The sequence below is a fragment of the Akebia trifoliata genome, chromosome 5, assembly GCF_017979445.1.
Source record: "Akebia trifoliata isolate Shusen 1 chromosome 5, ASM1797944v1, whole genome shotgun sequence".
Taxonomy (NCBI): domain Eukaryota; kingdom Viridiplantae; phylum Streptophyta; class Magnoliopsida; order Ranunculales; family Lardizabalaceae; genus Akebia; species Akebia trifoliata.
In genome coordinates this window covers 33,264,526-33,276,749 of record NC_141379.1, presented here as the reverse complement: position 1 = coordinate 33,276,749, position 12,224 = coordinate 33,264,526, and the positions used below count along the sequence as shown (strand labels likewise).

The 12,224-nt window shown below is 35.7% G+C and overlaps 2 protein-coding genes across 2 annotated transcripts; one reads left to right on the top strand and one right to left on the bottom strand.

The window, feature by feature from the left end:
- The first annotated feature begins 3,590 nt into the window (after window positions 1-3,590).
- Window positions 3,591-6,819, top strand: LOC147402370 (uncharacterized). Its single transcript, XM_086443992.1, has 8 exons — window positions 3,591-4,055; window positions 4,961-5,055; window positions 5,173-5,276; window positions 5,389-5,489; window positions 5,563-5,666; window positions 5,737-6,174; window positions 6,278-6,409; window positions 6,537-6,819. Exons 1-8 carry the CDS (start codon window positions 3,807-3,809, stop codon window positions 6,694-6,696), a joined length of 1,383 nt encoding a protein of 460 aa, XP_086300118.1. The 5' UTR covers window positions 3,591-3,806; the 3' UTR covers window positions 6,697-6,819.
- Window positions 6,820-7,566: 747 nt separating this feature from the next.
- Window positions 7,567-12,031, bottom strand: LOC147402369 (DHHC-type zinc finger family protein). Its single transcript, XM_086443993.1, has 10 exons — window positions 11,727-12,031; window positions 11,530-11,623; window positions 9,844-9,938; window positions 9,560-9,727; window positions 9,400-9,472; window positions 9,128-9,180; window positions 8,900-8,991; window positions 8,770-8,822; window positions 8,397-8,522; window positions 7,567-8,311 (listed from the first exon to the last, which is right to left on the bottom strand). The coding sequence occupies exons 1-10, from the start codon at window positions 11,873-11,875 to the stop codon at window positions 8,039-8,041; spliced, it is 1,176 nt and encodes a 391-aa protein (XP_086300119.1). The 5' UTR covers window positions 11,876-12,031; the 3' UTR covers window positions 7,567-8,038.
- Window positions 12,032-12,224: the final 193 nt, after the last annotated feature.

Below are 12,224 nucleotides of genomic sequence, written 5' to 3'. Positions count from 1 at the left end.
ATTAGCACATCCTGAAATTTCTAACCTTATCAAAATAAGTTCAAGAATCGTAAATCGTCCTTTTTTTTTTTTTTTTGAAAATTATTTTTGACGAGTTAGAAGTTTCAAAATGGACTGATTTTTGGTGAGGATGATCTCTAGATCATATAGATCATCTTCACTAAAAATTTGTTCATTCCAAAAACTTTAACCCATATAAAACAAAAAAAATTGGCTATGGTGTGGGTTGCTCTTATTAATTCATAGGGTGCTTTTATAATTACACATCATTTATTTTCATAAAAAATTATTCATTCAAAAATAAGTTCTTTTAATGTTGATTTTAAATTTTGGTGACTTGTATGACATTATTATTTTTAATTAAATAGAAATTATTATTTATAACTTGAAGATTTGAGTATTATTTATTATTTAAAAATGAATTGTATTTTAATTTTATAATAAATAATATATTTTATTGTGTTTGATAAAAAAATAGGCATTTGAAACATGCAAATAATGTATTATATGATTGTAATGGTAACAAAGACAATTTATTAGCTTCAGCAATGTGTAACAAACATGATTCAACATCTAAACAAACAACTTTTTCAGCACTTAAATTCAACGCTTATAAGTTTCAGTGTTTAATGCTATTCAACACTTATTTCTTTCAGTTTAACAAACAACACCTAACTTTATTGTGAAAGTCTAGGCGTGGTGATGCCATAAACCTAGGTTTGCTTTTATTATATATATATCTATATATATATATATATATATATATATATAATATATATATATATATATATCTATATATATATCTATATATTATATATATATATATATATATATATATAAATTAAGTTTTTTGACTAAGCATCTAAGTTTTAAATCAATTTAAATGCTTCGACGTGTATGAAACTGATCTTTGCGGTAAGGCTTTGTTGTTCGTTCTCGTATGAGACAAGATTAGATACCTGTTTTAAAACTATGTTAGAAACCCTTTCTTGTCCTTGAGTACTCCATCGTTATTTCTGTTCTGATCTGATATAAATATGCTTGTTTTTCTTCTCTTTTTGTTGCTTAGTGGGGATCATTACTTAACTATGCATTTGGTGTTTGTCTTAATGTTGTACCTTGGATTTAGAGAAATATAAATTTTTTTTATGACATAGACCAATGGATCCTATAGACCAAGATTGTACCCACTAACATCAATCTACACTAGATATATCAATGGCTTCTTGACCACATCTTGAGATCTCTGATCTCAAGATTTTAGTTCCGATTGGGAAGACTTTTCTCTTGCTCATTGACTTTGAAGACCATTTTGTTGTCCGATGACATCTCTTTGATAAGATGAGTTGGTGAGGCCCACGAAATGTCGTATATTTTCTTCCAAAATGGTTTGAGAAAGAATGAGGATGACCCACCACTTTTTTTTTCACACAATATTCAATTGATCATCAACCATGTAAATGTTGGTAAACATATGTTCTTTTGGATTTTGAGGAGAAGAACCCTAATTAATCCTTAATTGGTGGGCCACTTGTAATAAAGATGAAATAGTACACTCCTTTTTAGGTATAGAATGGTTTGGATGAGCGCTAATCCAATCCTAAAGAAGAAGCGGATTGTATCTTAGACCAGATCTAATCCTCATCAGGCTTATGTCAGATAAGCCCAAGTGTAACTAAGGGCTTGGGTAACGAGTGTTAAGTGTAATGGCCAAGGCCTCCTTAAAATATAATTTTTGAAAGTGGATTCTCTGTAGCACATTTTAAACGGTTGAGAGAGAGAGAGAGAGAGAGGTTTTTTTTATGTTAGTTTAAATCAACATCTCAGCCTCTTGTGATCATTACTTAGGTCTATTTAAAAAAAAAAATCAAAAAAATTAGTTTTTTCTATTTTTTATTGAGATAATGGTTTTAAAACTCGTCCGAGACTAAGATGTATCATCCGAGTTAACTCGGTATCGGAGGTGAACGAGATCAACTCACAGTCACTTTTTTTTTATCGGGATTTAATACCTCAAATTCAATTTTTTGATTTTTGAATGAGAAGTCTCAAACATATTGGAATTTTGTCAGAGACTTGTCGATCTCAGGCCTAGATGAGACGCGAAACTGAGTTTTAAAACGATGATTGAGATCCATGTCTTTAAAAATGAACGGCATTTTATGTTTGATAACTAATGTGGTGCTTTTCCAACCGTTTAAAATGTGCTATAGGATTGCTGCAATAACCATGTGTTAAAGGGGATCCGCTTCCATAGTTTTCCTAGAATTTATGCATGATTGGTGGGCCACCTTTTACAGTGCAATCTTGTTTTTGAGGTTGGTAATATAACAACCATAACTAATAATTGTTGACAAACAGCATCACTTGGTTTTGATTTACGTGGAAAGATTAAATGATCAACTGACTTTTTTAGAGATACGAGAGATTTTGAATAGACGGTATTGATCAACTCTCATTCTTACCCATTTAAGTATAAGCAGAATAGTTACAATGAGACGAGAATACAGAATCAAAACTCTAATTTTATATTACAACCACACGATTCACACGTGATGTACCTACAGACACCAAAGCAGTTTGGATAAGGCGCTTTTGGTGGGAACCTTCCAGCTTTCATCCAACTCACTAAACATTGAAAGAAACAATCATAAACGATTATTTAGGATTAAATGCTGGAGATAAAACAAAAGTGAGCATGTTTTGGACCAATGTCTCGGGCCCACTGACCCATAAAATATTTGATGGACTCACACCAACTTGTGAATATTATACACCAAATTCTGCCTAATTAACGATTTTTAAAATCAAATGGGTTGATATCACCTTGATGATGACTTTTGGTGTGTGGGTCCACCAAGGGTGCATTAAAAGGAGGTGAAAAAGAGTGTCACATGGCAATTTTTGGAGTGGGATCATTGGAAATTAAATGACTCCGAGTTCACCAAATCATTCTCCCTTTGGATTTTGGGTAAGATTTACTCATAATCCAAAGCTTTTTTGTCTTGTGGAAACGGTTTTTACAAGGACACGTGGACCCTTTATCCATAAACAGGAAAATAGGAAGAAGAAAATTGGAGAGCTGCTATTGACACCCAACTTTTATTAATTACACCCAATTAAAATAAAATGGTGTCCCATTCTTATAACAATGCAAGGTGTTTACATGAGACATTTTTATTGGAGGTCAAACACATTGGGCTGTGTGCACGACAGGGTTAAGAGCTATAAGTGTTTTAAAATCCAATAAAATCATGCCACGCATACATCTTTCCTTTATTATAGGAATGGGGCATTGGATCCTAATTCAAATAAAAAATGTCAATGATGGAGAATAAGCAAAGTCTCACCCTTTCTCTTTGAGATTTCTATTCATTTGATTTAAGATTTTATATAGGCTAATCCTAATTGTAGATGTTGAAGTTATTTCAAGAGTTTTTTATTTTTTTTTATTTTTTGGGGTGGGGGTGCTTTAATCTTTAATTAGAGTGAAATAAATAATTTAAGAAATTGGGATGTAATAAGTAAAATTTGAGGTGCAGGAATACAAAATTCTAAAAATACAAAAAGGGATTATTATATAGACAGCTTCATCCTCTTCATTTGAGGAGAGAGAAAACAGTTTGGTTTTGGTTGGGAGAGGTGAATGTGGTGGTGTTGCAGAAGAGCTTTTTCTTTCTTTCTTTTACAAGTTTGAAAGAGAAAAGAGGCTCTGCTGCTAGTTATTGCTCGAAATCATTTTTCAAATTTCAACCGTTGGATTCAAATTCAACCTCTCATTGATTGGTTTAAAGAAAATAGTTCCAATGATTGGATTGTGGATTGCTGCAATGCTTCAGTTATCAGAGCTTTTTGTGAGCTCTTTGGTTCATTTGCTATATGGGTTTTATATATTTAGCACAGCTGTGGCATCAGATCTCTCACTAGCTCTAAATGAATGTTTTAGACCCAATATGAATGTTGAGGTTAGAGAAGATGAGCCTAAAATACCAAAAACATTTGATGGATTGCCTCCAATTGTGTTGGTTCATGGGATCTTCGGATTCGGCAAGGGGGTATGTTTTGAATTTTATATAATGGGTTCTCATCTGTTTTTTCCTTTGGAATGCATTTTTCGGTTCTTTGGATTGATATTTTCTTCCACATTGTTAATTGGACTCTTGGGTGTTCTTGTTTTTGAATCTTTAGGTAATGAGTTCTCATCTGTTTTTGGTTTGGACCCCCCTTTTTGGGTCTTTGGATCGATATCTTTCGGCATTGTTAATAAAGTTTTGAATTTTTTAGGAAATGGGTTCTCAATCTCATCTCTTTTTAGTTCAGAATACTTTTTCTGGGCCTTTGGATCGATATCTATTGTTAATGGAGTCTAGGGTGTTCTTGTTTTTAATCTTTAGGAAATGAGTTATCTGTTTTTTATTTGGATCCACCTTTTTCGGTCTTCGGATCGATATCTTCCTTATCATTCTTAATGAAGTTTTGGGTATTCTTATTTTTTTGAATTTTATGAAAGAGTTCTCATCTGTTCTTGGATTGATTTTTTGGGCCTCCGGATTGATTTATTCTTTGTCTTTGTTATTGTAGTTTTGGGTCTTGTCTTGTTTGTAGAGGTTGTTAATGGAGTTGTGTTTGTTCTTGTTTTGGATCCACCTTTTTGGGTCTTCGGATCAATATCTTCCTTATCATTCTTAATGAAGTTTTGGGTATTCTTATTTTTTTGAACTTTATGAAAGAGTTCTCATCTGTTCTTGGATTGATTTTTTGGGCCTCCGGATCGATTTATTCTTTGTCCTTGTTATTGGAGTTTTGGGTCTTGTCTTGTTTGTAGAGGTTGTTAATGGAGTTGTGTTTGTTCTTGTCTTGAATTTTATGAAAGGGTTCTTATCTGTTATTGGATTGCTTTTTCGGGGTCTTCGGATCGATTGATTGTTTGTCCTCATTAATGAAGTTTTGGGCATTGCAGAGATTGGGTTGCTTGTCATATTTCGCTGGAGCAGAGAAGAAGGATGAACGTGTTCTTGTTCCTGATTTGGGATCCTTAACTAGCATACATGATAGGTGGGTACTTGAACCTATCAAACAATAATTAAGGTTCATCCTAGGCCTATCTCCTCCTTTTTCTGTTTCTTTTTATTCTACATTTGTCGCAAACGTTAATGAATTATAGGTTTTCAGGGCTCGCGAATTGTTTTATTATCTGAAAGGCGGGCAAGTTGATTATGGAGAAGAACATAGCAAGGCTTGTGGGCATTCACAATTCGGAAGGATTTACGATCAAGGTTGGAAGATCAAACCTTTATGTCCATCTTTTTTTAAGTAATTGAATTACGATTTTTTGGAAATATGGTTAATTTTATTTTCATGATTTTTGTTGATCTGATTGGAATTCAGGGAACTACCCTGAATGGGATGAAGATCATCCTATCCACTTTGTAGGACATTCGGCTGGAGCTCAGGTGGTTCGTGTGTTGCAGCAAATGCTAGCGGACAAGGTTAGTCGTTTTAAATATCAAAATCACCCTAAAGAGAACCAATTCTTAATATTTATATTTCGATCAATTTCAGGCTTTCAAGGGGTATGATTGCACTTCTGAGAACTGGGTATTGAGCATAACGGCGTTATCTGGAGCGTTCAATGGGACCACTAGAACCTACTTAGATGGGATTCTGTGAGTTACTGAGCTTTGTTTGTCATTTATTTTCTATCTCCAAAAATCTCTAAACTTCAATTTGTTTCAGACCCGAAGATGGAAGATCTATGAAGCCTATTTGTCTACTTCAGTTGTGCCGCTTAGGGGTCATAATTTACGATTGGATTGATATTCAATGGCTAAAGAACTACTACAATTTTGGGTTTGACCACTTCAACATGTCGTACAAGAAAATGGGCATTTCGGGTCTGGTGGATTGTCTCTTGGGGAACTCTGGTCCATTTGTTTCAGGTGATTGGATCCTACCAGACCTTACGATTCAAGGGTCCATGAGAATCAACCACCATGTCAACACGTTTCCTAACACGTTCTACTTCAGCTACGCCACTAAGCGGACGAGAAAGATCATGGGGGCGACGATTCCTTCAAGCATACTTAAGATCCACCCCATGCTTTTCATTAGAGTCTTACAAATGAGCCAATGGCGCCATCCTCATGAGGTCCCTCTTCCTTGTAAAGGATACAGGTGAGTGTTGGCTATATCGAAGCTTTGAGATCAAGATTTTCGTCTAAAGGTCTTCTTCAATGTTTACTAACTGGTTTCATTCCTCTTTGTAAAATATGTGTAGGGATGAGGATTGGCAAGCCAATGACGGTGCGGTCAATACTATATCCATGACCCATCCTCGTATACCAGTTGAACATGCTAGCCGTTTTGTTGAAAATGACTCTGAATGCCAACCTTTGCAACCGGGCATCTGGTTTGTCCTCCTTCCTACCCTCATCACAAGAATCTGACTTTGAAGCCGCCAGACCGTTTTAACATGAAACGTAGCTTTTTGTATTTATTTCACGTCCCTACTAAAATAAGTGTTTTGCTGAGTGCAGGTATTACAAGATTTTGGAAGCTGATCACATTCTTTTCATTGTGAATCGGGAGAGAGCAGGAGTACAGTTTGATCTGATATATGACAGTATTTTCGAGCGTTGTAGAAAACATGTATTTAGAGCCAGACCACCAACATTACCCAACCAAACCCACCAATAGTTTGATATCCCTTGTACACTAAGAAAGAGAAACAATACTTTAGATATTGGCCTTCATGTAAGCGTGATTTTGTCTTTTGCTTTCCTTCGATCCAAAATTGGTATATTCATTTTGGAGGCTTAATGACAACAGTGAAAGAAGAAATGTTAGAAAGAAAAAAAAAAGTCTACTTCTTTGATGTGGGGTGTTGCATTGCAATGCATACTGTATGCCAAGAACAGTTTTTTACCATTTTTATCTCGAAAGAAGCCACAAAGAGAATATCTTTCTTGGATCAAAGACCCATCTGTGTTTAGATTCAAAACAACTCATCAAGTTCAACGAGAAACATGGAGGACGTTGAAAGAAGCAAATCACAACTCATAAGCAGTTTATAGATTCAAAAGCACATTACTGGGTTTGGATTTTCTGTCGCCCAGGAAAAGTTTTGGAGTGTATGCATGAAACGACACAGACCATTTGAATTATTGTGAAAATTTTCCAAAGAATAGCTCAAGTGACCTCAAGATTGAACTTCACATTGCACATCCTGACATGAAAGTATATAGGAACCGATCTTTTAATCGAGATACGAGTGAAAAAGCATCTATGGTTCCTATACACTTTCACGTCAGGATGTGCGATATGAGGTACAATCTTGATAGCACTCCAGCACGACTCTTTTCCAAATGAGGCAGAGATGAAAAAACAATATCAACCTTGATCAAGGACAAGGATTAGCAGTCAAGAAACTTCAAACCAAGGTGCCCCCTCTCCCACCATCTACTATCAATCCTGCTTTTTTGGTGTCTCTCAAACAATCTTTCATCTTCGGGCCCACGCCTAACTATCCAATAAATAAAATTCACTTTCTGGACCATTGCTTCCATATCACGAAAACACAATTAATCTATGATCCTTAGGATCATTTGAACAAATCTGGTTCTGATCAAGTATATTGCCATGCATTAATGATATCCAATTATTACCCAAAAACAATGATTTATATGAGTTTCAATGATTTGAAACTATCATTCATTAGTACAAAATCAAAACTCATGCATCCCTTTCATCAATTGAAGGATCCCCTGCGTCCTATGTGATTCTTACAAGATTGAGACGAAGACGTACATCCAAGAAACAGCCTGTCAATCCGAACCAATCCAATCAATTGGTGAGCGCTTAAATGGGCAGATAGAAAAGACCACACCAATGGGCGATAATGGGAAAAGGTTTCCAAATTTGCATGACCTTCCCCTTTCATCTAGCAATAAAAAATTGAACAGATCTGCCAAACAAGCTGCTTCTACTGATATCATACATCACTGAAATCTGGCGAGCCAAAGAGCCATTGGTAGCATTCTCAATCTGCCTTGCTGCCTAAAAATGATGGTCTTGTAGATGGTGGAAACACAATCTCGTGAAGATTATTAAAGAGTCCTCTATCGTAAATATTATCCTTGCCAACGTTCTCTGCATCTTCTAATGGGGACCTCCGAAAGAAGGCCCTCCATTTGCTCTGAGGTGGCTTCCTTTCTCCAGTCATCCCACTGATACTTGCCTTGAGGGCTGCAGTGCTCGCCTTTACTTCATTTAGTTTCCTCTTCCAGCTTATGTAGTCTTTCCACTTAAAAGTCTGGTAGTTCGCAAAAAAAACCCAGAGAGGTGTGAGACTGAGTTTTTGGGAAGTGTTTGGTAATGAGCTGGATAATCAAGATTACCTCGTTGGTGGTAGTGTTTGTAAGACAGAGATTGGTGTGATACACAAAGAAGCCCGCCAACAACAAAGAAACCACGGCTAGGAACACCATTAGAAGTATTTGTGTGTTATAGGAACCCAACAACCACTGGATCACACTCAGAACATTTAGTTAAAGGGTGAAAGGCAACATGATAGCCCAAAAATAAAGCAGAGTGATCAGTAAAAATATGTTGAAAAGTCCATATATAAATTTTTGTGTTGGTGGTTTAAGATTGTTGTGGGTTATGGCCATCAAATTATATGTGGAAGGTACCGTTCCAAGCTATATTTCCACATAAAGATTCAAGTACAAATAACACAGGAAAACCAAATATTAAGCTATTTTTCCTCACCTGTATAACATGGGGGGCTAAACTGAAGAACGAATTTTCTATGCCATAATAAACTGCAGGGAATAATATAGGTAAAGTACACTGAGCATCTCAGTCACCAACCAAGATATGTGAAGGTATATAAGATTACCTGTCAGAATGTATGTAACTTTTAACTCTTTCAATCGACTAGCAAGAATCAACCCAAGGGCGACCGTTCCATACAAGCAAAGAAGGAAATGCCTGTAGATGAGATGTCCAATCAATAAGGACTACATTTGTTGCATAAGTGAATACAAACACAATAGGCAACACACTTGATCCACCTAACAAAAATTTCGGTGTTTGAAACAAAATGTAAAATCAGATGAAATCTCACCAAAGTAGGAAAGCCATGAAATACCGGGTATTCCTTTCCCCTATGCAATTATTCTGCCACAAAGATGTGCAAGTTAGAAAATTAGATGTAGATCAAACTTGTCTAATGATAACTTAAACCAAAACTACATTTTTATTGGTGCAGTGCACTTAATTATAAACTTAAATGAGAATATAAAAAGAGACATAGGATCAAGCTATAAAATGCAAGAAAAACAGCAAAATACTCCACCAAAACTTTAAATCGAAACAAATATAAAGAAATAAACCAACCATCCATCCACAATGGTGGTCAAATCGAGCAACACAACGATCACAAATGCTGCAGTGCTTGGACCTAGCAGGTCTAAGACAAAGTACAATTGCCATTAGAAAACACTTTAAAGATAATTACTGAAAGGAATGCCCTAACTACCAAAGCAATAACACATACTTTGGAATCTTGCAAGTCGAACACTGTTTCTGCTTATAAATGATATCATCATAAGGATAAGCGGCAAGGTATTGGTTAACATTCTCAGCTTTCACAGTTCCTGGATCAGAAAAGCTAGTCAATAGAAAGAGCAAAACGCCCACACCGACTGCCAACAAGCTTGTGTACCTGCAATAATATATTAGTCTCATTGATCATCATAACTTCTCAAAAAAAAAAAAAAAAAATCATCCTGATTGTGTAAGAGAGAGAGAGAGAGAATGAAAGTTTGCTTCATATGGTACCTGTGAACTTCAGAGATATAATAGCCAGGAATATAGCTGAAGGACGACTTTACAATTAAATAATATGTCCCCCCAATTATTGCCAGATAAATAATCTGCAACACAAGGAAACAAAATCAACAATTATTCAAACTTCAAATGTTAATGAACCACACAGACGTATCATTATTAGTTAAGCAACTTTGTCAACTATGAGACAACATCATTGAGGGAGGATTTCATAATGAAAAAGTATATGGAAGAACCACATATATGGATTACATACACGGGCCTGCCAACTCAGCAATCTGGATATGTCAATGGGCCACAACCCTGTACTGCATCACCAATTCATTGGTCGTAACTTGGGTTCCAGGGGAGGGACCACAGACCGCTAGACCCTAATGCCGCCAATATGGGGAACCCTGCCAGGTGCAATGAAGGAGCCCATGGAGAGTGCCATAAAGGCCAAGGGGGTCCCTTTAGTGAGGGGGGTTCGAAGAGAAAAAAAGGGTAGTAAATAACAGAAAGAACATCAAGGCCTTATCCACCACTTACATCTAGCATTTTGAAAAAGAAAGAAAAACTAAGAAACTAATTTCCTACCTTTCAATTATTGCAAATTAATTTCCTACATTTCAAGATAATGAATGACAAAGACAAAGTGGATAAATGAAAACAATTCGAACAAAAAAAAGGTCTAAAATACATTGTAAGGCATATGCATCAAATATGATGTAAGCTGCATCATCTTTACCTATAGAAAATATGATGTAAGCTGCTGGACGGGTGTGCATCACAGTAATTTGACTAGTTTCTATGAAAATGAAGAACATTGACGATTTTTAAGTAACTAAACCAATATGTCAAAAGGCCTAGACCTGTTGGAACATGTCAAATTTAAGCCCTTAGTCACTTGGGCACATAACAAACCACCATGCTCCGCAGCCAACGTCCACGGCAGCTTCCACTCTGGGTGGGGCATTTCTCTGGGCTTTTCTTAGGGTTTATTTTTTTCTTTTTCCAATAACTTATTCCATGACTTAAACTTGAGATGTGTGTTTGGCTCTAATACTAAATGTTAGGAACCTAAATCTAATAGGGATAAGGTGTATGCATTATAATAATGTGAATGAGATAAACAAGATCAATGCTATGATATATCTCATAACATATCTTGAATATCTTAGATTTGCATCAGTTAGGATCAATGACGTATATTATATTGGATTGATTGATTATCCTTCTATATTCATGAATATCTTGAATCTATATAAACCCAATGAGACATGTAATCATCATCCAAGATTTTCAATTAAATTAGTTCTCCACAAAATCAACATGCCCAAAGGCCTAGACCTGTTCGAAAGCGTCAAATGTAAGCCCTTAACCACTTAGACACGTAACACAGACACCCAATTTTAGCCCAGCTTCTAAGGTCATCAAAACGTGTTTGTGAGTGTCAAACCTAACATTCCAACTAACCAGACCAATTTCAGGAACAAAATCCAAACCCTGGAAATGGAAAATCTAACTAAACAAAAAAGGGGGTTTACAAGAAAAGTAAATTACAATGTCAAGAATCAATTTTGATTCCAAACCATTATTTACATAGAAGGTAAAAATACCTAAATTAACTTAAAAACAAAATCTAAATTCGAAGAAACCAAATTCGATTAACTAAAAGAAAAGAAATTACTCAGAAACCTGCAAGATAGGGTTGGGTCGATCACAGCAGTAATACTCTACGGAGAGAATCGAATCTCTAGCTCGAGAACCACATACAAACATCACAAATCTCCTGCAAAAATAATTAAAAAAAAAAAAAAAAGAAATTAAACGAATGATGAGAGAGAGAAGAAGAAGAAGATTAGGGCGAAGTAGGGGATCATAGAGCGTAGTACACGAAATAATCGTAGGCACCGATGGTGAGGAAGTAATGAATGCGTTCGATGAAAGTCCCCTCAAAGATTGGCCATTGGCCACATAGGAACGAAACGATGACTAACAGAGTGATGAAGCCATGACACACCAGTAACCACTGTACCTCCATTTCTTTACTGTGAGAGAGAGAGAACTGCAGTGGTCAACAGGAAACCGAGGTTGTTTCTTGGAGTCTCCTCCTTAGGACGACACAATCTTTTTCCAATAATTGAAAAGTGTGCAGAGAGGACCTTTCTTATGGAGTTTAACCTTACATTTAGGACTACTGCAGTAAATGTACCATACCTATAAATAAATAAATAAATTTTGTTAACGTGCGCGCTAAGGGCACGCGTTAGAGCACAATAAATACACTTTGGAAATTGAAACACAAGGGTATTTCGGTAAAAAAAATAATAAACTTTTTAAAGCATTTTAACAACAAAATTCAATTTTCAAAGCGTATTTATTGGACTTTA

What these genes read in the sequence shown, in the direction of transcription:
- LOC147402370 (XM_086443992.1), top strand. Translation starts at nt 3,807, where the DNA reads ATGATTGGATTGTGGATTGCTGCAATGCTTCAGTTATCAGAGCTTTTT. An exon ending in TCTTCGGATTCGGCAAGGGG is followed by an intron (nt 4,056 to 4,960) that starts GTATGTTTTGAA and finishes TGGGCATTGCAG; the next exon opens with AGATTGGGTTGCTTGTCATA. An exon ending in CGGAAGGATTTACGATCAAG is followed by an intron (nt 5,277 to 5,388) that starts GTTGGAAGATCA and finishes ATTGGAATTCAG; the next exon opens with GGAACTACCCTGAATGGGAT.
- LOC147402369 (XM_086443993.1), bottom strand. Translation starts at nt 11,875, where the DNA reads ATGGAGGTACAGTGGTTACTGGTGTGTCATGGCTTCATCACTCTGTTA. An exon ending in TTCATGGCTTTCCTACTTTG is followed by an intron (nt 8,992 to 9,127) that starts GTGAGATTTCAT and finishes TCTCATCTACAG; the next exon opens with GCATTTCCTTCTTTGCTTGT. An exon ending in AGTTACATACATTCTGACAG is followed by an intron (nt 8,823 to 8,899) that starts GTAATCTTATAT and finishes TATTCCCTGCAG; the next exon opens with TTTATTATGGCATAGAAAAT.